Genomic DNA, 23,047 nt, shown 5'->3' with positions numbered 1-23,047 from the left:
GCGGGCATCTTGGCGAAAAAATGTTGTCTACCCACAAGCATTGCAATGAAATTGTTAGTTATTTAGTAGAGCTAAACATCTCTTTATTTTCGCGATAAGCAATGAAGATGAACAAAAAGTTGAACCAAGCAACAACACTTTTGTGGGCCGAAGGGCCACCTTACCAGCCTTCCGCAGGAACTAGCTGATGAGCCGCCCGGAGGGCGGCGAACCAGCTAGTATAACATAAGCTTACACTATTTTTCAGTTGGTGTTTTTAACACTATTTTAAAGCCTTAATTGAGCGTGCTAGTCGAGCGTCTCACGTAGTCTCTCAGCTACGTTGGTTTCCTGTTGCTTTAAATGTTGGCAGGAGTAACCTATGTTAAAGGAGGGTTAAAGGTTACATCCATGCACCTTTCTTAACCATTTGTAGGATTCCAACAATCCTCTTTCTCGGGGGCACAATTAACCATACTGAGGAAATATAGTAAGAATTGTCAATGCAACTTTAAAGTTATTTCTTTGATACCCTCTCGTTATTCTGAAACACACAATTAGAACAGTGTTTTCTATCAAAACTTTGGCAACGTAAGATGGCTACCCTCAGGCTTCAGTTGACATGAGACGCCCCACTGCGCATGCGTCAAACTGAATAAATGGCGGGGACGGCGACAACAGTTGAAGTGCGATAGTGCTTGCCAGCGATTAGCGTTTAAGTTTGAAAATGGTTGAAGGTCCTGGGTGTACATTAAACGGCGAGAAGATACGTTTGAGGATCCAGAAAGGACAACGAGTGAAAGAGATGCGGGGCAGTATGTTCACAACGAAGGTATTTTGTCCGTAAAAAAACATCCCAACGCAAAGTATGGTTTGTCAAGGTAGCTCAGCAAGTATACGTAGAAAACAAAAGCTACTGGAGTAGTCGTCTGGTAATGATTTTTGCGACTCGACAATAACTTGTATATCTCCAATACATAGTGACGTTCGTATGCTTGCAGGGAGTTGAGCAGGAAAGAAACAACGCCATCCAAAGGCTGAAAGGCTGTCAATACACCGGTGTCGATACCCTGGGGAAAGAGCTATTCTTGTATTTTGGCCCTAACGCGTTGAGGTGAGAAGTTGCAGAATGTCTACCAAGGTTTCAAATCATTCATGTCTCTTTCATTTGTCACTGTGTTCCAGGCATCAAGTACTTCATTACCTTACTGAAGTTGACATTTGGAGGAGTTATTTTTGAGCCTACATTGAATACCTTGACTCCTTACATTTTTACGCAAATATCTATTATAACCACTTCTTTCACGCACAAAATGCTTGTTACTGTTTCATTTTTGATTGTTTTCATTTGATAGATTGAGTGATTTTGATTGTGGTTCAATGATAAATATAGACGTATGCCATTTGTTAGATCCACTTACCTATCGAACTATCAGGAAAGTCCTGGTCGAAACTCACCTCATCCCTCGCCCGCTGTAACGCATTTACAGCAGGAGACGGAACATTCGACCACATCACGACCTTAATTTCAAGGAGTCAGTCCTGCTTTTAAGCCCTTTTATATGCATTGATTAAGTTAGATGGGTTTAGCTATCTTTGGTAAGACCAACTTACCTGGGTTCACCTGGGTGGAACTGATACAGTTAGATTATCGAATATTATCCAATACAAGAGCTTTATCAAACAAATAGCTGCCTCTGCAAAGAAAATAACGCCCATTTTTGATTGACACTCACCAACATCGTGGCATCCCTTCTGAAAAAAAACTGCTTCCCTGTACTAACATTACCTGATAGGTATTTTCTCATACTCTTAATAATATTGTGAATCCTCTACTAGAGTACACTTTGGCATGAACGGCTCTATGCGAATCAACACCCCAGAGAGGAAACATGGCGGTGGCAGAGGCTCCGTCCCTGTGCTTGAAATCCACCTGGCCAACGACATTGTACGCTTCTTCGACAGCACAGTGGAATTGAGGTAAACCCAAAATAATACTGGATTGAGGTAACAGAAGTTCACCTTGAGGGTTGTAAGCCCCATCCACTGAATGTGTCCCACATGATTTGGCTGCAGGTTGTAGTTGTGTTAAGAAGCACTCCATTTGTAGACATGTAATGCCATCGGTGTGTACACACACGTAGTTACCCATGCACGCTGCTGATGCAGGCAGTTAACGGGTTATGTACTGTACATGTGCATTCCTGTAAGTTTTTATACGTATGCGCGAGTGTTTTGTTTGTGTATAGACTCGTGTATGTCAGTGTGTGCATGCATTCTGTGCTTTACTGCATGTATGTAGGTGAGTGTCCAGTGTGCAACCCACGTTTACTCATGTATATGTGGGTGTTTGTGTTCTCACAGGTTGAGTGACGACTGTAATCAGCGTGTGCGAGGCCTTCAGTCCCTGGATGTTTGTTCTCCGGCATTCATCCCCTCACGCTCAGCTGAGGCAGCAAGATGCCATCGTGGCAGGATGCTCTGTGACGTCCTTCTCGACCAGGCCGTCATGCCGGGGGTGGGCAACATCATTAAAAACGAAGCTCTTTTCGACGCGGGCCTACACCCGGCTGTGAAGGTACAGTTAATGGATGGTGTGCAGCTGAAAATGGTGTGGTGAGGGGGTGAAGTGAGACAAACAGAGACATCCCACTCTGCATAACTTTCTGGTGTTTTATTGAGTCATGTGTTGCAGTGAGGGCGTAAAATGAGACGAAGACATAGAAAGTAATGCAGTACGGCAAAAGAAATAAGATAATTTGGTGATTTGATCTGATTTACAAAACAAAAAAAAAACAAAAATAAAAAACTTTCACTAAAGGAGACATACATTATGTTCCAAAGTTTGGGGGGTCACTTAAAATGTCCTTATATTAAAAATATATATTTATATATAATTTTCCCACTACACTCACAATGCATAGAATGTACTGTATTTCTCATTAATCTTAAGAAAACATCCATCCATCCAAAATATCTGACAACAAAATTCAACAGGTAATATGGCAAAAGTTTGAATGAAAAAAAAAAATCAGGACTTCGTTGTTCCAATTAATTTGGGAAAATGCTCGAGGCGTTCTTGTCAGACAGGAAACGATATGAACATACTGTATTTTAGGCTAGTGCAATAATTTACGAATACTGAGACAGTGTAAAGAATAAACAATGAAAGTAATTGTAAGGAAAAAAAATCTCTTTAGATTTACAACTGTTTGTATAGGACCCGGACATGTGGCACCTGCCTTGTGATTGGCAGGTGACCAGTCTAAGGTGTACTGTGCTTGTCTGTAACCCTAATGAGGAGTAAGGCCCAAAAAAAAGGATGACTGGTTTGTGCACCTACTGTGTTTGTTCTAGATTGACTACTGTAAGTCTGAGATTTTTTTTTTCTTTTTAATTTTAAGCATAATGATTACTCACTGCAGTTGTGCCTTCCTAAGGTGGAGCAGCTGTCAGACGAGCAGCTTCACCATTTGGTAAAGATGACGCGCGATTTCAGTCTTCTCTTTTACAAGGTGAGATGTTTGCTGTGGTTGCATTTTTAAGGATTTTTTTTTCATTTTGTGCCTTTTTTTTGTTACTTTTTTCCGATACAGTATGTTACCAGGATTTGTACATTCTGTCTAATAGTTTTTTGTTTCATATTTTTAGATTATTGAAAAATACAAATACACAAATGCCTAAAATGTATGTATTTTTAGCTAATATTTTTTGTGTATTTTCCATCCTAATACTCCTATACTGTGGAGTGATAATCCTAAACCCCAAATTTATAATGAAGAGTTAGTACCAGTATAAATGTTACAGTTTTAGAACACTGTAACATTCTCTAGAATATTTTTTACAACATTTGTGGAGTGATAATTTCAGTAGGCTACTGATAGCTTGTTTGCAGTTGACATTTTCACTTGTGCTGTCCATATTACTTGCACATACTAATGGCTTCACCTGGCACCTTTAAACACTCACTCACACTCTCTCTCTGCCAGTGTCGCAAGTCTGGAACTGCGCTATGCACACACTACAAAGTCTACAAGCGTTCCTGGTGCGGCCGCTGCTCCGGCACTGTCACTGTCTGTCGTCTTGGTGACAACGCGAGGATGACGTACTTCTGTGACCGCTGTCAAGGGCGTAACACCGGCAGCATCCACATCAGGTGGGAGCACAACAGGGTGCTTGTGTCCCTAATGAAGTGGCTGGCATATGTGTTGTTTGGTGAAGAACAATGATTTTCTTAGTAGAACTTGTTTTTGCCTCCCATAGCTCTTGTTTAGTGGCACAATGCCTTCTTCCCTCGTAGAGCTTCCTTTTAAGGATACCCCTAAAGTTCTCAATAAAGTTGAGGTCCGGATGATGGCGGCCATATGAAACTCAAAATATTTATTAAATTTAACCTTAATATGCTTAGTAATTTGGAACACAGTGTAGTTAGTTTGGTTTACCTTTTTCATTCCACAAGACGCACTCAGTCCTGCCAACCAAGGACTGTCTTTTTTTTTTTTTCGTCAGAGAGGAGGGTCTGATGCAATCTGTGATGTGCCAGTAGATGGCAGTGGTGCCTCACGTGCTTGAAATGCATGCTTTTCGTACATAACTTACATTTTACAACTACATTTTTATATATACTGTATATTTTGCCTTCATTAAGCTTTTCTGTTCGAGGGTTTCAGCTCTGAGAGGCAATCTTTTGCAGGCAGATGGGCTTGGCAGGGAGCGGGGAGTGTTTCGGGTGCCACGGATGCGCATGTTCAGTGCATGTTTGCCAGATAGAGCACGGGCTCAACACCGCCTGGCTGGTGTTTGAGTGAGGCTTAGCGACGGCTCCCCGCCGAAAGCCCTTCAAACACATTACACAGCTGACAGATCAATCTGCGAGGGAAGTTTGCAGTTGGCAGCATGACTACATACTTCATCCATCCCTCCTTCCATCTACACGATGATCGGCGGCCTTCTTGTCAAACATAGTGGAGATTTATGTCACGGCACCGCATTCAAATGCACACCGCCTGCTACTGGTGTTGCCTCACCAGCTGCTACAAGTGCAAATGTTTTGTTGGCTTCCTCCTGCGGTTTTTGTAACATTTTCGGGTGGTGGAGTGGGTTGGTATCTTAAAAAATATTTTGGAGTAATTTTCATGATTGTTGTGCTCGTATTTTAACAGTAATGTTCACGTTATTTATTGACTGTATATTTCAAAAATGGTAAACTTGGATTTAATAATAGAAATAGGCTAATACAAATTAGAATACAAGGATAACTAAACAATATTGCATATAGGGTGATTGCGATGCAAAGATTCAGCAGGTCCCCTGTGGAGCAACAGTGTGACACAGCTCCATGCCAACACAGTATCAATACAGTTTACCCAATGTGACAGAATACCTCACAAGGCCTCATCTACCCATCACTACACTACACCTCAAAATGGAGTTAACACTCCTGAATCCAAACTACATTAGTGCAACACATGAATAAAGTGACAAAATGAATGAATCAAAGATGGCTATGGCCTAGAACACACAAATCATAGTGGCTAAATGAATGAATTCACACTAGCTATGGTGATAATCCCCAAGATGATGCACTAAAAAGGAAAGACAGCCGTGCAAATGGTGTTGACTGGTTAGCACGTCCGCCTCACAGTGCAGAGATCCAGGGTTTGATTCCAGCTGCGGCCTTCCTATGTGGAGTTTGCATGTTCTCCCTGTGCCTGTGTGGGTTTTCTCCGTGTACTTCTGGTTTACTCCCACATTACGAAAAACATGCATGGCAGGCGAATGCAACACTAAATTGTCCGTCGGTGTGATTGTGAGCGTGAATGGTTGTTTATCTGTGTGCCCTGCGGTTGGCTGCCAGTTCAGGGTGTACCGTACCTACTGCCCGAAGACAGCTGGGATAGGCTCCAACATGCCCGCGACCCTCGTGAGGATAAGCACATTAGAAAATGGATGGATGGATGGTCCTTAGAAGGCCGCATTTTCTGCCCCATGACATCACTTCCAGCGTGACTGAACTGCACGTGGTTTCCAAATTCGGTAATTTATGTGGTCCATGGAGGCTACATGAGGAGGACCAATCCGAATTGCCTTTCTATAATTTTGGAACCACGTGTTGTCGAGTTGTGCTGAAAGTCATGTCATGCGGTATAAAATGCGGCCTTCGGAGGACACAGCCTGTGCCATCCACATCACAAAAACACAATTAATGACCACAGATGTCCGTTTTTTTTTGGGGGGGGGGGCAATGTTTTTTAAGAACAAATATTTTTCTTTTTCTGCCCCTTTTACATCTGTGAATTTCACATTATTTTCTGAAAATGTTTCTATTATGAACATATTACATAGTTTTTATTAAATTATTCTTTTTGATATGTCTTTTTCATAGTATTAAATAGTATGTGGTCATTATTCTTAGAATAGCTGAAGTAAATAAATAGAACAAAATAAAATAAGTATTTGAAAGCTGTTTAAAAGTTTTATTTTGTTCCATTTTTCATGTTTCCTGTCAGGAACACCCTGATTGCCTGGGCAAGCAGTGGGGGAGCAGCCAATGAGAATGTGGCAAAGAGGGAGGAAGAGGACTGGGCGTGTCACCTATGCACCCTCCTCAACCAGTCTGCTGCCAAAAGCTGTGACGCCTGCCTCACGCCCAGAGCTCCGGGTAAAACTAATTGACTGTGGCCGATTCAAAAATTCAAAAGTTTTAACCTCACTTCCTTTTCAAATATTGAACGTGCCCATTTGACGAAAAATCTTTGCGTGTGCGGGAAAAGCAGAGTATTCTTAACTTGAACCATTTGACTGCGCAAATTGTGACATTAACGGAATGTAGCCAATTAAAGAAGACTTCTGACTGATGAACAAGGAAGCGGCGGTTCTTGAAAAAAAAGTTATGTCCTACCTGATGTCCATGCATCCATTTTTCAAAGCACTTACAGGGATCAAAGTGACTTTTTTTTCTCTGGGAGAGCAAGCAACAATCAATGCCCCCATTTGAGGGGCATTTTAGTCATTTTGGGGAGTTTTTTTTTCCTTCAGGTTCTTTCCAGGAATCTGAAGCAAGGTACCTGTACTTCACATATACAGTGCCATGAAAAAAAATATTTGCCCCCTTTCTGATCTTTGCATGTGTTTATTTATTGGGGGCTGGGGGGGTCTGAATTTTCCCCAAATACTTGTGTACTGTATTTGTTTTTGCAGTATTTGTGTATTTTTCCAACTATTACTTTTATATTGTTAAAATGTTCTTTATGTGGCATTCGTTTTACATTCCTGTACCTTATGCTTTGCCTTATACCACGCCAATTAGCCCAATCGCTGTTGTGATCATTTTGCTCCCTATATAATGGGGATATAACATTTTTACAGCATTTTTTTGTTTCATGTTCAAATGCATTGAAATTGCCCAGAAGAGGCAATTGTGAGGTGAACTGGACTTGCAGGAGTACATAAAAGTGGTCGACAGTATTGTTTATGTTCTAAAAGCGTGCATTTAACAAGCTATGTTTTATGAGTGGAGCCTCAGAATAATCATGAAATGTCTCTTTATCACTTCCTCCGCAGTCCACAAAGAGGGCACCTCTGCGCCCTCCTCCACAGATCTGGTGCGGTATCCCTGCACTGCCTTCACAAAACCCCAAGAGGAGCGCAAACTGAACTGGCGCTCTGCTTTCGGGACATCCACCTTGCTTTTCTCCGACTTGAGCAAGGCGCCTGAGCTGTCTCGTGGGAGAACGCCGGCCTCATCCAGTCAGCCATGCAAGAAAATGAGAATTGATGCTGGTCCCTCTAACAAGATGGGGTGAGTGACTCGCTCATGAATAACAATAATAAAAGCTTCCCTAGCCAGAGGGTACTCAAGTTTTGTTTTCAGGTCATTTCCACCTTAACAAGACAGCTCCTCTTTTAGGGCGCAGACAACACTAGCCACACATCACAGTCTCGCCGGTCCCTCCTGTGTGCATCACACACAAGCATAAAAGTTGCAATATTCCGAGAATAAAATTTGACAGAATAAGATTTTTCTTCTCTTATTAAAAATGTTACAATTGAGACGGTTAATCAGAAATTACAAGACCAAAATCACTTTTTGGGGCTGCAGAAAAGTTTAGGAAGTCAGAATAAGAAGTTTTATTTATTTATTTTTTTTACATAAAAAGACTCCAAGCAAATATCTCCCATTTAAAGACTTTTTTTGGGGAGGGAGAAAAAAAATTTAGTGTCCATTCACTTTCTGGACCACATATCCTCACTAGGGTCGTAAACGTATTAAAATTGTCATAATAATACACAGTCTTTTTTTGTTTTTTTTAAACATGGCATAATCTCACAAGTAAAAAGATGTAATTTTACAAGACTAAAGTTGTAATATTACTTGAATAATATAGATATATATTTTCAAGATAAAAGTGCCATTTTAGGAAAATTGTAAAACAAAAAAAAAAAATATCACCCAATTACAAGAATAAAATTACACCGTAGACCAGGGGTGCCCTGTAAGTCGATCCTGATCTACCTGTAGATCTATGACGGGTCCCAAGTAGATCCGAGGCGTGTCGAGGAGAAAAAACACAAACACCCATTTATGTGTCTTTGTACATGTTAGTAATATTTTTTTTGTGTTAATGTATGCTGCGCCCTAATCATCCTATCAGTCTCATTTTCACAAAAAAAAATGTAAAAATAAAATAGAGCAGGTAAATCTTGAATTTACGGTGGCGCGTGATTACGTCACTGGAAGTTGTTAGCGCTCAGCAGTCTGTAATTGCAGCTTGTGATCAGAGCTGTTGCGCTCGTCATTTTTCTCATTCAGAGTTTGCTTCGTGTACAATTCACCGAGGGCACAGGCAAAGAATAGGAGGGCTTAGGGAAGCACTTTAAAACGGTACGTGTGAGCTACAGTAGTTAACAGACTGCAAAAGTGCATCACATGCCTCAGTTTCAGGCTGTTTCTCATCATGGCGCGTGTGTGTGTGTGTGTGTGTGTGTGTGTGTGTGTGTGTGTGTGTGTGTGTGTGTGTGTGTGTGTGTGTGTGTGTGTGTGTGTGTGTGTGTGTGTGTGTGTGTGTGTGTGTGTGTGTGTGTGTGTGTGTGCGTGCGTGCGCGTGCGCGTGTGCGCGCGCGCGCGCGTGCGTGTGTGCGCGCGCGCGTGCGTGTGTGCGCGCGCGCTAAGGGTAGAACCGGGAGGTTAGTTGATCGAAAAGTAGATCTTCGGTCCAAAAAGTTTGGGCACCCCTGCAGTAGACCCTCACAATCCGTGAAGGATAGAAACCAAGCTGCCATGCAAATATCAAAAATCAGCAAATAATTGGTGACCATTATAATTGCAATGAAGCAGGGGGAAAAAAGGAAATTAAACATTTTTAACACCCTATTTTTTTTAAAAGCGAAGATATGCTGTCATTAAGTACTTTCTGTAAAAAAAAAAAGAAAAAAATCAATTTGTTGGCTCACCCCAAAAATTGTAAAAAAAATATACAGGGATCCCTCGCTACTTTGTGGTTCGTTTATCGCGGGTTCAGTGCATCGCGGATTTTTTCAAACATTAAAAAATATATACATTTTATTTTATTTTTTACATATACATGGAGTACAGTACTGTATATGTTGCTTTATGTGACGCGTTGTTTTTCAGCTTCTTGCGGACCGTTTGCGGACTTTAAATATATATATATTTTTTTACCCGTTTATGTTAATTGGATGCTACTTCGCGGATTTTCGTTTTATCGCGGGTGGTTTTGGTCCCCATTAACCGCGATAAACAAGGGATTACTGTATTTAAAAATATTAGGGGGGAAAATTGCGGGTGCCAAACAATGAGTATATGGGAGTCCACTGTATTTTAATAAAAATCTTTTAATTTAAGAAATGAAGTTGTATTTTCCTGGAGAAACCAATTCACAATTTTGAGAGAAAAAAAATCACAATATATTGAGTAAAAAGACGCCATTTTACAAGAACCAAATTGGTTTATTTTCTTGTTTTATAGCTGTTGTCTCCTCTGTTTAGTGCACACACAACTGCAGAGATGGAACGTGGCCAATCCAGCCCATCCATCCCCCCCTTGTGTGCGTCCCATGGTCGCCTAGCTCTCCTGCGAGTGGTCCACAAGGACGGTGAGAATAAAGGACGGCTGTTTTACACCTGTTCACTGCCCCGGGAGGGAAAGTGCAACTTCTTTGAGGTGAGAAATCTCTCACACTGCAGATTTTGCTGATGCAGCTTTTTTTCCTCAAGAAATCAGACTTTCTTGTAAGAAATCACATTTTCTGAAAGTAATTTTAGGTGTAAAATTTTGGGATGTCACATTAATGGCAATACTGAAAGATTAATTCATTCACTCCCCGTGATGTATGAATTTGTCTCGAAAACCCCTTGTATTGCTCCCCTTGTCTTTATTCTAAATCATTTAAAATCTGTCCAGCAGGTGGCAGTGTGTGTTAAGTGATCAGCCAGGATCATGCTGCAGAGCAAATAGAAGTAGAGTGCGAGGAATGCATGTCACGTATTGTGTAGTAGTGTGTAGTTAGTCGTGAGTGCATTCAAACCGGTAGCAATGAAGAAATCAAAACAATTAACGGCTTTTTGGCGAAATAATCTTCCACCATGACGAGGTCTGCACAACAGTAAGAAGCAGCCATCCAAAGAGGTTCCGTGTGCATAAACATTGTCCGCTTCATGCAAATGCCACACCACAGCGAAAGCGTCTACGCAAAAGCGAGCGAAGTGAAACCAGATTGCAGTGTAAAACGTGCGTGCAGTGCACTTACACATGCAGACATACATTTGCATGCACTCACTGAAATAATTGTTTCTCTTTCGTTCAAAATTGATTTTTATCAGTTCAAAGGTGCAGAAAATATATTTGCCATCAAAAGCCTTTTTTTTTTGGTGAATGTGTCTTATATAGGTCTTGAAGTCATAAATGGAATTTGAAGAAACCTGTAGGAACCCTGGATAAAGACATTTTATGACAGTTACTTTTTATCTAAAAAGTGTGACATCACAATTCAGACTAGCCCGCTCACTGACACGCTTTTGTTTAATTTCACACTTGATGGCTGGGCAGACAATACAAGTTATTTGTATACAAGCCATTAAAAATGACATTTTTGATAATATCTCCCTGTATTTTGGTTTTCTAGTGGGCTGACTTACATTTTCCCTCCTGTCACCATGAAAAACGGTGCGTGATGAGGACTGTGCTCAAGCTGGGCCCCAACAACGGCCGCAATTTCTACACTTGCGGCTTCCGAAAGGGTAAACAGTGCAATTATTTCCAGTGGGTGGAGGGTGGACCTGGCGTTTCTATCCTGCCAGGCTCTTAGTGTCAATTTAGTACCAAAATTAGGTTTGAATGACAAAAACCCCACATTGACTTTAAAAATGGAATCTATGGATAATACTGCATTTAACTTATTCCTGTCAATCATGGGTGTGCATTGTGGATATTTCATCTCTCTATTATGAGTTATAAAGATTTTATGTATAAATATATATTAAAGACACTAAAACAAAGCCATACCTGAGTTATTATTTTAATGCTGTCAATATCTTTCCAAAATCTTTGATTAAAAAAAAAAATTTAAAAACAGTCTACTGACTTGAGAAGTGGTGCGTTGGACTCCCCGTTTGACACCATGTAGTGAAACTGCAAAAATCCATCCACCTTGTTACAAGCTGCACCTTTTTAAACAGAGCAAAAGCAAATGATTGGTTTTGATGTCCCGGACATTGTCTCTCAGATAAGTAATAATCATGTTTGGCATCCATGTGTGTATGTGAATCCAAAAACTCACCATAATGGCCTGTCGAGTTAGCACATATGATCGCCCCAAAAAAGTCAGCGTAATGCCTCTTAATCCTGGAAATGGCCATCTTGCAGGCTGCCGAGGGATCCATCCCGGTCCTCATCAGCTCAACCGCCAAGTAACTGTCGGCAGTGTGGCATTGGATCGTGTCAGGCCAACTAACGAGGGCTTGTCAAGGCTACTAACCGTGCTGTCGCAGTAAGCTCGGGGTGCATTGCTGTCCCTCAAGGCGGAATCTGCGCTAACACTCTACATAGGACAAATTAATGGAATGACTCCTAGGTTAATGTTTTGTAATTTCGAGGGTAAAACTGTATTTTTGAGCAAAGCAATTCCCGTTACGTAAAGTTATTTCTACAAGAACAGAATCCTTTTAAGATAGACAGTGGTAAATTAAGAAAAAACTGTTGTAATCTTTTGACAGTAATCATAGTTTTCAGTCAAGTCATAACGAGTTTTTTTCCCATTTTGGGAACAAAAATTATATATAAGAAAAATATAAATATATATATTTCGTCCTGCAAAAATAGTTCAGTCAATCTTATGGGAATTAAGTTATTTTCTTTTAGACAAAAGGTTGAAATCGTTTGATAATGAAACTGTATTTTTGAGGAAAAAAAATTGTACATTAATACCATTATTTCTCTCCCCCCAAAATTTGCAGTACTAAAAAACTAAAAAGGGCAAATTTGCATTCTGAATATTTTTGGGATAGTTATTATCGTACAGCAATGATTGACAGCTTGCAAAATTGTTGCCATTTCCTTTAAAATAAAAACAAAACATAATCTTAAGAGAGAAAAATAGATTTTGAGAGAAAAAGCCTGAATCATAGGAGAACAAATGGAGCTTGAACTAAACGTACACACGTGACAGTTTTGGCCAATGCAGTCTTTTTTTCTCTCAGCCCCCTGAATACTCTTACTGTTATACAATCAACCTAAAAACACAGGGAAGCTACCTGGGCAGAAAGCGCATCATGAGGTCCCCGTTTCCAGTTGCAGCGGCGGCTCCTGCCAAGCTGTCAGCGTACGCTCCTGCCCCGACTATAGGAGAGTCCCCTACTCGACTGTGTATCGGGATACAAAATGTCTGAGTATACCGTTTGAACATTCACATTTGCTACTGCAGTTAGAATAGTTAACATACCCTGGAACTTTATGAGTGAGCCCATTGGTGGACGTCCCCGCAGCCACATGGCCATATTTATCAAATGCGATCATACCTGGCAAATAATAAATAGATCAATCAAATGGAATTAAAGCTGCAATCATTTGGGTACATTCCGGAGTAAGAGTTTACCAAAGTGCAAGCCCTGGATTTCGCCCAAAATAGCTGACTTCATGTTGAGTGTGTAACTGCTGTACAGAGTTCTATTTTTCGAACTTCAAACTGGGCACCCCTAAGTGAATTATGGGGAAACATATGTGGGACTCCTAAAATACTAACATTTTTCACCACGATACAGACGCTTGAAAAGCATGGGTAAATTCACTAGAAGATTTTTTACAAACCCTGGAATTTGCCCAAAATGCCTGCTTCAAACGAAAATGGCTGCTCCTGTTACATTTTGTGCCTGGGTTTATGAGATACAGTAATATGTATCGATAGCCCATTCCACCCACATTTACAGTTAATATGCTTTCCTTTGGGGCCCTACTGAGCGAATTTTGGATAGTTACGTTTGGGACCCTGAACAAAGAAATGTTAAAAAACAAAAAAAGAAGAAAGGAGCAGTGAGTAGGAATCAGTGACGTCCGGTGGTTAAGCTTGATCTTGCCACTGTGTAATATGGAAGCAAGGTGTGCATTTTAGGTCCTCAGAACAATCTGGAAATATCATACTTCATGTCATGCAAATCCCTAAGAAACCCACCTATGGTGTCGTGGGAGCGAATATCAGCAGGAAGTTGCTTTTTCTGTTCCAGCTTCACTTGCGGCTTGTAGGGAGGACATGATTTGGATGGGTTGGGAAAAACATTCTGGAGGGGGAAAAAAAAACAGCTGAGGATATGATTTTTTTTCTTTATGCAAAATAGAAAATAACATGATTATATTTTTATTATATGTATGAGTAAAGCAATTAGGTTTGAAAAGCCTCATTCATGTTGATAAATGAAAAACTGATCAAAGAAAAGTTCACTGAAGTAAAAACAGTCCACGGTGACACACTTCACGAAGCTGGCTGCTCTCTTCTCGGTTTTATTGCAGCTGCTTGATTAAATTTGTGTATGTTTGATACTAATTTGGATTTACACCTAAGTGCTCCATCACTAAGCAGAAGGAAATCACCTGCTTTTATCTGTCATATAAATTGAAGGTGAAAGCAGTCTGAAAGAGTCTTCAATTTGGCTTTGTTAATCCTGTTGATACTCTGGATGGAAATTAATATAATTTGAAATCATAAAAGTGCTGCGCAATGTTAAAACCACCAACAACAAAAACTCAATTTTTTTTCCCCTTTAAATTGGTTTTCTAGTTTCTAGTTCATTGTAAAATCTCAAAAGTAAAATCCCTTAAATTTTTAAACCTACTGAAATGTATACTGATATAGAGATAAAATGCTGAACTACGTTTGTTAAGTTCGTGAGGAAATATATAGTCAAGCAGTTCAGACAATGGAGGATGGATATATATTGAAAAAATATTGACTGGTTAGCATGTGTTTGATTATCAAATATATATATCTATATGTATATATAGATATATATATTTATATATATACATATATTATATTATATATTATATATATTATATTATATATATAATATTTATTTATTTATTTATTTATTTATTTATTTCCAAGATGGCGCCCGAGTAGGCAGCCTTCGGCAAGTGCTCTTCAAGAGCCTTGCTTTTTTGTTCTTTTTTGTTCTTTTTTGCTGTTTTTGTCTTTTGTTTTGTCACATGTTGTTTGTTGTTTCATTGTGTGGACCTGATATGGACTGTTTTCAGCGCTTTTTGGCCACGACATTCGTCAAAGGAGCAGTATCTGTGCTTGGTGGTTGCGCCTTCTCGGCAGCACGCCTGTACCAGCACAGATTTTGATTGGGAGGAATGTCGGCGCCATTGACTGTCGGTGCTGGACAGACCTGGGGCGCTTGTGTTTTTTGCGCCAGTAATGGGCAGCATTTTTCACAACCCCGATTTGTTCAGTGGCTATGTCAGCGCTGTTGGACAGTTGCCGTTGGTGCGGCTGGATGGATGGCCGCTGAAGTTGAGGATGAGGAGAGAGGAGCGTTGGCGAAGAGCGCCGATGCGTATTTGGAACCGTGAGTTGCCGCTTGGAATTGAAATGGATTTCCATGGGACAGGAGAAGTGAACCAATCTCTTTTTTCGTCAATGGATGCTACAGCTTCTTGTTGACTTTGAAACTTAGCTTGTAGCCGACGTGTGCACATTTTGAGCATGACGTCTCTGATCCACTGGTTAAAGGACACTTTGATTCTCTCCTCTTTCATCTCAAACCGCTTCAAACAACAAAGCGTGTGACGGAAAAGTGGTTAGGACTGCACGACTGTCCGTGTTTTATGTTATGTGTTGTGTTTATTATTTTACTTTATGTTAACTGTTTTGTAAAGCGCTTTGTTACAGCTGCCGCTGTTGTGAAAGCGCTATATAAATCAGCATGTATTGTATTGTATTGTATTGTATATGTACATATAGATATATACAGTATATTAAACTTTAACACTGGTTGATTTGACCTGTATCGTAATAAGAGAGTTAAGGATTATCTTGGGGCTCTTAGGTATAAATTCAGGATAAAACAAATAAATGAAACACTTCTAAACCGAACAAGCCATGTCTTTCCATGAACGACATCATTATTAGCATGCCAGTCAAGCTCGCAGCCCAATATCTTTTCCTAGCAGCACGCCTGGAGCCAATGCTAATCAAAATACCGGCACACTCACCTTTCGGTAATTAGGTTGGCAATTACCCTTCAGCCACTGCGTGAAAATATCCAGCGACTTGATGGTGGTCAGGTCCTCTGCGATGAAACCCATATTTTCTGCGAACACAGACGCTGCAAGAAACATAACATATGGCCTTCTTAGAATTTTTTGACATGAGGGCCAATTTTACAGCCCTAATTTGTTCTTGTAGCCAAATGTAATCGCGACTGAGGAGCCAGCGATGGTCCAAGCAGGTGTTAGCATGCGTCGAATGACACCAGAGTGCTCAATAGATGCCTTCACGTGGCTTTAAATTAGTTTATAAATACATTTCACCCAGTTTGTTTTGAACACCAATTTCATCACAAATGCACGACAATGAATGCTTATGAGGTCCTAAGCACAGATTGTGCCATTAATTTCACTCGAAACCATTTCTGGTGAAATTTGCCAGAGGGTATTTGTGTTTAAAACATGTCCTGTTGATTCTGCCATTTTTATTCCCACAATCATGTTACTGTAACATGAAATAAAGCAATCCTTTAGGATAGTGATCCCCAACCTTTTTTTATGTCATGGACTGATTGAAACAAGTACATGCTGTTTGCGGACGGGCAACCATTATTTTTCACTGGTTTTAAATTAAGATAAGATAAGATAAGATATCCTTTATTCGTCCCAAACTGGGGAAATTTACAGCCTCCAGCAGCAAGAATGTATGTAGAAAGAAGAAAGGAGAAAGAGAAAAAAAAACAACAAACATCTTTCAATTAAATACAATATGAACACAAATGGATAAATCGCAGTACTATTTACGATTTTCCTTCACATCATTTAATTATTATTATTATTTTGATTGTTATTTTTTATTCATCAGCCTGACAGCAGTCGGTAGGAACGAGCGTCGGTATCTCTCCTTCTTGCAGCGCGGGTGTAACAGTCTCTGGCTGAAGGAGCTACCAAGTGCTGTCAGGGCGGGCTGGAGGGGGTGGGAGGGACTGGCCATCATAGCTTTTAGCTTAGTTAGCATCCTTCTGTTGCCCACCTCCTCCAGAGTGTCAAGGGAGCAACCCAGGACAGAACTGGCCTTCCTGACCAGTCGCTCCAGTCTCTTTCTGTCCCGGGCTGAGATGATGCCTGACCAGCAGACAATGCCATAATGGATGGCCGAGGCCACCACCGAGTTATAGAACGTCTTAAATTGCCAGCTTTAAAGCACTGCTACTGACAACAAAGAGTACCGGTAATTCAACATTTTAACATTAATTTATTTCAAACTGTGTTATTCTACTGCACAACAAATGTAAAATAAAATAACTCTGAACTGCTAAGAAATGGCACAATCAGGAATAATAATTAGGCTTTAGAATTTGAAATAATCACATCTCGCAGGTCTGTCTCTGTGTGGCCTGATCCCAAACGGGCCAAGACCCGGTACCGGTCCTGGTGGTTGGGAACCACTGCTTTAAGATGTCCATGTGGACTACTGGTTTTCCAGTTTTTCCACTAGATAGTGCTACTTTTACCCTCTTCAAAACATGCAGCATAATTTCTTGCTGGTGAAAAGATAAGTCTTGCTATAAATGGAGGATAATGATTTAACAATTTGGGTACCTGGGGGTCACAAGATAAGATAAGATGACCTTTATTTGTCCCGCACTGGGGAAATTTACAGTCTACAGCAGCAAGATTGTGGGAAGATAGAAAAAATAAGAAAAACAAAGTGTTTGCATTCACAAAATAAATGTTACAGTTTCAATGTACACTGTTCAATTAAGTGCAATCTAGATATAGATAACACATTTTATTTTTTATTTCAGCATCCATCGGTTTACTAGGTTTCCAACATATGGCGTTTTATGGTTACAAGCTAATTTGTGCAGCGATTTAAGAATGCATGTAGGGCTACTGCTATTGAATATTTTTACAATATTTTTCTGACTTCCACATTGATTAATCGGATAAAAATTGAGTTAGCATTATGAAACTCAATGATGTGGATGAGCGGCACAGGTAATATTTTTTGTTCACTTTGGGTCGCCATCTTGAGGTTGGACTGTATGGCTTTACACATGGGGCCCAGTCTGGTGAATGACATGGGGGTCAGCGAATGAGACTTATCTGGCTGTTAAATTACTAGCCCGTACGCGAGTGATGGGAAAATGAAGCTTCAAATTTGCTTCAGGAGCCAATTATATTTTTGTCTCCTATCGATGGCACGCTCTGGTCACCACTGGGCTAAAAGCACACCGACATGCATATTCTAATACCCCTTTATTTAAACCAACAGTGCCATGCAGTATTTGACTTCAAAATGGCGCTGCGAGAGAGGCTGCCTTTCCAGCAGCTCCTATATTTTGCTGCTGTGAATTGGGAATTTCTCCATTGCAAGACTAATAAAGGTTTTTTTATCTTATATCGAGGAATCAAAAAATACAACAAAGTCATCAAGAAAATTGGAAGCTTTTTTCCCATCACTACTGTTAGCCAGTCTGCGTATTGACCTGGTGTTAGTTGTGGCCATGGCTCATGTATAAATAAGAATATCATGGATTTGTTTTCTTCGCAATTAGTAGGTTATATTGAATTGTCTAATGTTGATACATTACACTGTGTTTACGATTGCCAACATATTGTTTTGATCCACATTACACATTTTGTGAAACTATCCCAAACTTTTGACAATCTGTCTTTCCCAGATTTTTTCCTCCAGGCTTGTGTTCAGCAAACCCGCGAACAGCTTTTCAAGTTTTTCTACCAGCTGCTACCACATTTTACCCGATACAAAGCATGCAGAAGGTTTTTTTTTTTACTGTTTGTACAAGAGTGCCTCACTACTGAAATGAGAACTGTCAGTATTTCTTTTGGATAATGGTGTGCGCTGCCATTATCTGAGTTAATGCGGCATCTAATCAGTCACTCCAGAGGCTTGCAGACATGGCCATGACAATATGCTCCAATTTAAATCGAGTGTCACAATGCTATTGAAGTGACTGGTTGTCGTCGGGACAATCCGAGACACTTTGGGGATTTTCCCCACACAGACGAGAGGCTTCACAGAATTGAATTGTCGGGGGGGGGGGGGGGGGGGGTGGACAATCCAAACAGAAAATATCTTGTTAGTGGCAGTTCTCCTGGAGATAATGCCTTAACGATCGCAGGGGGTCAAAGAAGAAATGTCCAGACTGCCTTGGAAGTGGAATATATGCAGAATGAGAACATCTCAAGGATGTGGAACATTGACGATCACATCTGATAACTCGGCTGATGTTTAACATCTTGAAAGCATCTGACAGCAGAAGATTTGGGGAAAAAAACGTTGCCTGGTCTGATGGGACTCCATTTCTGCTGACACGTGATTAGTCTCAGAAAGTAAACAACATGAAAGCATGCCTTTGTCACGAGTTGGGCTCAGGCGGTTGGTTTTCTTTTTCTTGTGAGTAACAACTGGATTAGAAGCCACAACCTTACCCTGTGTATTTGTACCAACAACAGAGCACACACATCATTTGATGCCTCTCCAATTGTTACTTTGGGACAGGAATGGCACCGTATTCAACCTCAAATCAGGGAGTGTTTAAAAGAGGTGTTCTGAATTAAGATTTCATATCATGGTTAGGGTTTGAAATTACGGTGCTCAGTATGGTTTAGGGTTCCACATAAGCATTTCAATTCATCATTAGGGTTTCATTCTAGGGTTTCAATTTATGGTTTTTGAATTAGTGTTTTGTGGACAGGGTTTCAAGTCTCAAGGGTTAATGTTTCGAGTTGAAGTTTGAGATCATGTTACAATCCAGCATTAGTGTTTCAAATAAGGGTTTTTGAATTTGTTTTTGAGTCATGTTTAGGCTTTCAAATTAGCCTTTCAAGCCAGGGTTAGTGTTTTGAGTTAGGGTTTCAAGTCAAGGTTAGGTTTTTCCTCTATTATTATTATTATTTTTGTTTTTTCATTTTATTATTAATGGCTAGACTTTCAAATTAGGATTTCAAGTAAGGGTTAAGGTTTCAGGTTACAGTTTCAAGTTAGGGTTAGAGTTTCCATACTGGGTTAGGGTTTATGGTTTGGATCTGAGGTAAAGTTTAGGGTTGACAATTAGTGTTCGGGATTCAATTGACGGTTTTCAAATGTGTGTGAAGTCGTTGTTAGGGTAAGAAATTAGAACTTCAAATCCTGGATGAGGGTTTCAAAGTCAGGTTAAAGTGGGGTTAGTGTTGACAATTGCTTTCAACGCAAAAGTCAGTGTAGGGTGTTAAACTTCACACTGTGTTGATCATACCTGACTCTCCCACCAGCATGGTGTGCTGCGTGCGCTCCATCACCGCTCTTGCTACACCAATGGCGTTCTTAATCCTTCTCAGGTCAGCCACAGCGCCTACCTCCATCGTGTTCCTGCTCACGCAGACAACGGTTGTCATTTTTCCCCCTTACCCTCTGGAATATTTTTATTTATTCTTTTTTTTTACCCATTCATGATCATGGCATCCAACGTGGTCTCACCACTCTCGTCTGGGTTACCACCATAGCCCACGCTACCGTCGCACTGCTCTTCTTGACAGCGGTTGCACCCCGTCTCCACGGCATCCAATGCCGAGCCTCCGGACTGCAGGACCGCCCACGCTGAAGCAGCGACACAAACACAAGGTGACACTTATCCATTGATTGTTGTTGCTGGATGAAGTAGTGTCCAGTTTTCCAGCTTGTATTAATTGTAATTGATTAACAGACAAATGCGGTGTGCTTTCACCTCCAGCAGACGTGCTGACGGGTTGTAAAAGCAGTGATGAAAGCTTGATTTTGACGTCTCATTTTATATACTCAATTTTGTTGTTGTTGTTGTTTTTTTTTAAAGAATTTAATTTGGTACGGGTGATTAACCCACTTCTCTATGATGTGTCCAGTTTGGAGCATATTTCATGTCCAGATACCTGAAGGATTCAACTGATTGTATGGATTTAAGCAATGGAGGTAAAATGGTGGACGGAATAGCGTGAGCCGGTTGCAGATCCACAGATTGAGATAATATGCGCAGTGTAACAGTCATTACATCGATATGGTACCATGCCACATGGCGGCACCTTTATTATTCATGTCAATAGGTCACTTTTCCTGCCTTGAACTTTTCCACACTTTTTTGCCATGGACTCAATCAGGTGTACTCAGACTGCTGTGCTCTCACGTAACCTGTGGTAAAGCTGAGTAGTGAGTTCATTGTTTGCTTTTGACCAGTAAATAAGTGTGTGGAAATCTACAAGTCTTTGTCGCTTCAGTTATTCAACATCACATGTCCACAGTTAGCTAACACCTCACCTCGCAACTGCCACTCGTTGTAGTTGGGACATCAATGACAATTGATTACAACACCAAGACCTTTTGATAGTGAAAAGATCTCTGGAAAGTCAAAGCGCCTAAACTTTGTTGGTATATGTCATGAAATCAAGGAGATGAACAGGCGCTTCCTTTCAAACAGGAAAGAATAGCACTGTTTCAAATGAATTTGACTCCAGTTTTCCCGAACTGATGCCATCCCGCTATAGCTCGAATATGGCTAATTCAAGTTGCTAGCTTGCAGACTTCACCTGCAAAATATTTTCTGAATAAAGAAGTTTAAGTCACACATTACATATTTTTTTCTCGTAAGATTTACTTTTTTGTTTGTTTGTTTGATTGTTTTTTAAAGTTATGAACAGTCTATGTGAAAAATACTTTATCAGAACAGCTTTCTCCCAGAAATATTTTCTAACATAGGCAAAAAAAAAAAATCTTGCTTGTGTTCTTGCCCAAATGATGGGTGGGCAGGTGCTCCAGGCGCACAACTATTTGTATACAAGCAGTACAAAAGCTACTTTAACCCACTCCGGGGTCACATCCTCAGTTGCCAAATTGCTGTCACAAGAAGAAATGGTGTAACTCTGTGGCCAACGTCTTCCATTGCCACTTTATGGGTTCAGACTTCTTGTTGCTCAATGCACAGTGCTATAATGATGTTTTAACAGAAACTTCAGAGTACAGAAACATCACGAGGCTGACAAATTAACAAGCTGCGTCCACTAAGAAGAGACCCCAAGACACACACACACACACAGCATGGAGACCGGCATTTGATTCAGAATCAAATCTCACCCCTCAAAAATTCTTTTTTATTATTTATTATTTATTATTTATTTAGTTTTTTGCCGTAAAATGTCCACTACAAACGTGCGTATGTGTGATTTCCGTTCCAACAAATCCTCCTTCGTGCTAACAAGGAAGGAAATACAATACTATCTCAATACTTCTCGATTGTTTCAGAGTTTGCCAATGCACTCCAAATTGTCACTTCTAAATTCTACACAAGATACCAATTTAAGATTTCGAGTGACAATGTGACGTCTTGAAACATCTGTAGAGTAAATTTGAGGAGAAGGACAGGACCAAACCGCCTACAAAAGTGTATATTTATGTTGCCTCGCAACTACGTACGCATAAATGGCGAACTCGACATAAGAGTGGTCCGACTCTTCCGGTCACGTGTGTGTCACACTCGAAACTACTGCAGAATTGTGCCTCCGTAAATAAAATTTTAAAAAAAGAGAAAAATTCCACAACATACCTGCCGCCGTCGCATTTTTGAAGTTCCAGGTATTGATGACCAATGGTCGTGAGGCTTTCCCAGATACGAGCGGGCATATTAAAGTGAAAAATATCAACGACGTCGGCATTTTGTCCTGAAATCAACGCGCACGACTATTTCGGTTCGTCATTTCATGCTCACCCGATATACAGTGAGATGCATCTTCCAATTTCAAATAAATATGTTGCGCTATAATGAAGTGTCAAATTCTGTTATCGCTGAGCACAACCATTCGTGATTTCCTGATGACGTAGATTCTTGACAGGCATGAGATTCTTAAAGGGACAGTGCCTTACGGCTCATATTGGCTCATACCATATTTTGCGGAACAATAAAGGGGAATAATGCAATCTGTATATTCAAAATAAAATACAAAGTCGTTATTATTTGGTAATAAAACGTAAAAAGCTATGAAACTACGTAATAATATGGTTATCAAAACGTTATTGCAGCAGTAAAATTTTATGAAGATATGGGGGGGGGGGGGGGGGTACTGGCCCATAAAATATTACTGTCGGTCAGATATTGATATAACAGAGTGTAATAGAGAGTGTAATATAAAGACGGATGTACTAATATGCATTTTTTTCTAATAACCCTCAGACAAATTCTAAACTTGTTGCAAACAAGATTTATATGCTCTTTCGAATTAAACTTCTCAAGACAGTATCCCTATTCCTATCCACACATGCTGCATGAGAAGGAACCTCTGAATGTAATGAAGGACCCAGCCTGGGAATTGCCTTTC

The 23,047-nt window shown here is 40.3% G+C and overlaps 2 protein-coding genes across 2 annotated transcripts; one reads left to right on the top strand and one right to left on the bottom strand.

The window, feature by feature from the left end:
• Nucleotides 1-617: 617 nt before the first annotated feature.
• neil3 (nei-like DNA glycosylase 3) lies at nucleotides 618-13,752 on the top strand. Its single transcript, XM_052064808.1, has 10 exons — nucleotides 618-811; nucleotides 981-1,093; nucleotides 1,819-1,959; nucleotides 2,344-2,557; nucleotides 3,420-3,494; nucleotides 3,969-4,135; nucleotides 6,489-6,640; nucleotides 7,543-7,780; nucleotides 9,988-10,162; nucleotides 11,124-13,752. Exons 1-10 carry the CDS (start codon nucleotides 707-709, stop codon nucleotides 11,304-11,306), a joined length of 1,563 nt encoding a protein of 520 aa, XP_051920768.1. The 5' UTR covers nucleotides 618-706; the 3' UTR covers nucleotides 11,307-13,752.
• On the bottom strand, nucleotides 11,501-22,573 carry aga (aspartylglucosaminidase). The gene is made up of 9 exons (XM_052064947.1): nucleotides 22,279-22,573; nucleotides 20,153-20,306; nucleotides 19,966-20,078; nucleotides 15,707-15,819; nucleotides 13,665-13,770; nucleotides 12,939-13,014; nucleotides 12,751-12,858; nucleotides 11,778-11,911; nucleotides 11,501-11,664 (listed from the first exon to the last, which is right to left on the bottom strand). Exons 1-9 carry the CDS (start codon nucleotides 22,385-22,387, stop codon nucleotides 11,564-11,566), a joined length of 1,014 nt encoding a protein of 337 aa, XP_051920907.1. The 5' UTR covers nucleotides 22,388-22,573; the 3' UTR covers nucleotides 11,501-11,563.
• Between the last annotated feature and the right edge of the window lie 474 nt (nucleotides 22,574-23,047).

Source organism: Hippocampus zosterae, chromosome 1, assembly GCF_025434085.1.
Source record: "Hippocampus zosterae strain Florida chromosome 1, ASM2543408v3, whole genome shotgun sequence".
Taxonomy (NCBI): Eukaryota; Metazoa; Chordata; class Actinopteri; order Syngnathiformes; family Syngnathidae; genus Hippocampus; species Hippocampus zosterae.
The sequence above is the reverse complement of the archived record's forward strand: the minus strand, read 5'-3'. Positions and strand labels throughout refer to the sequence as shown.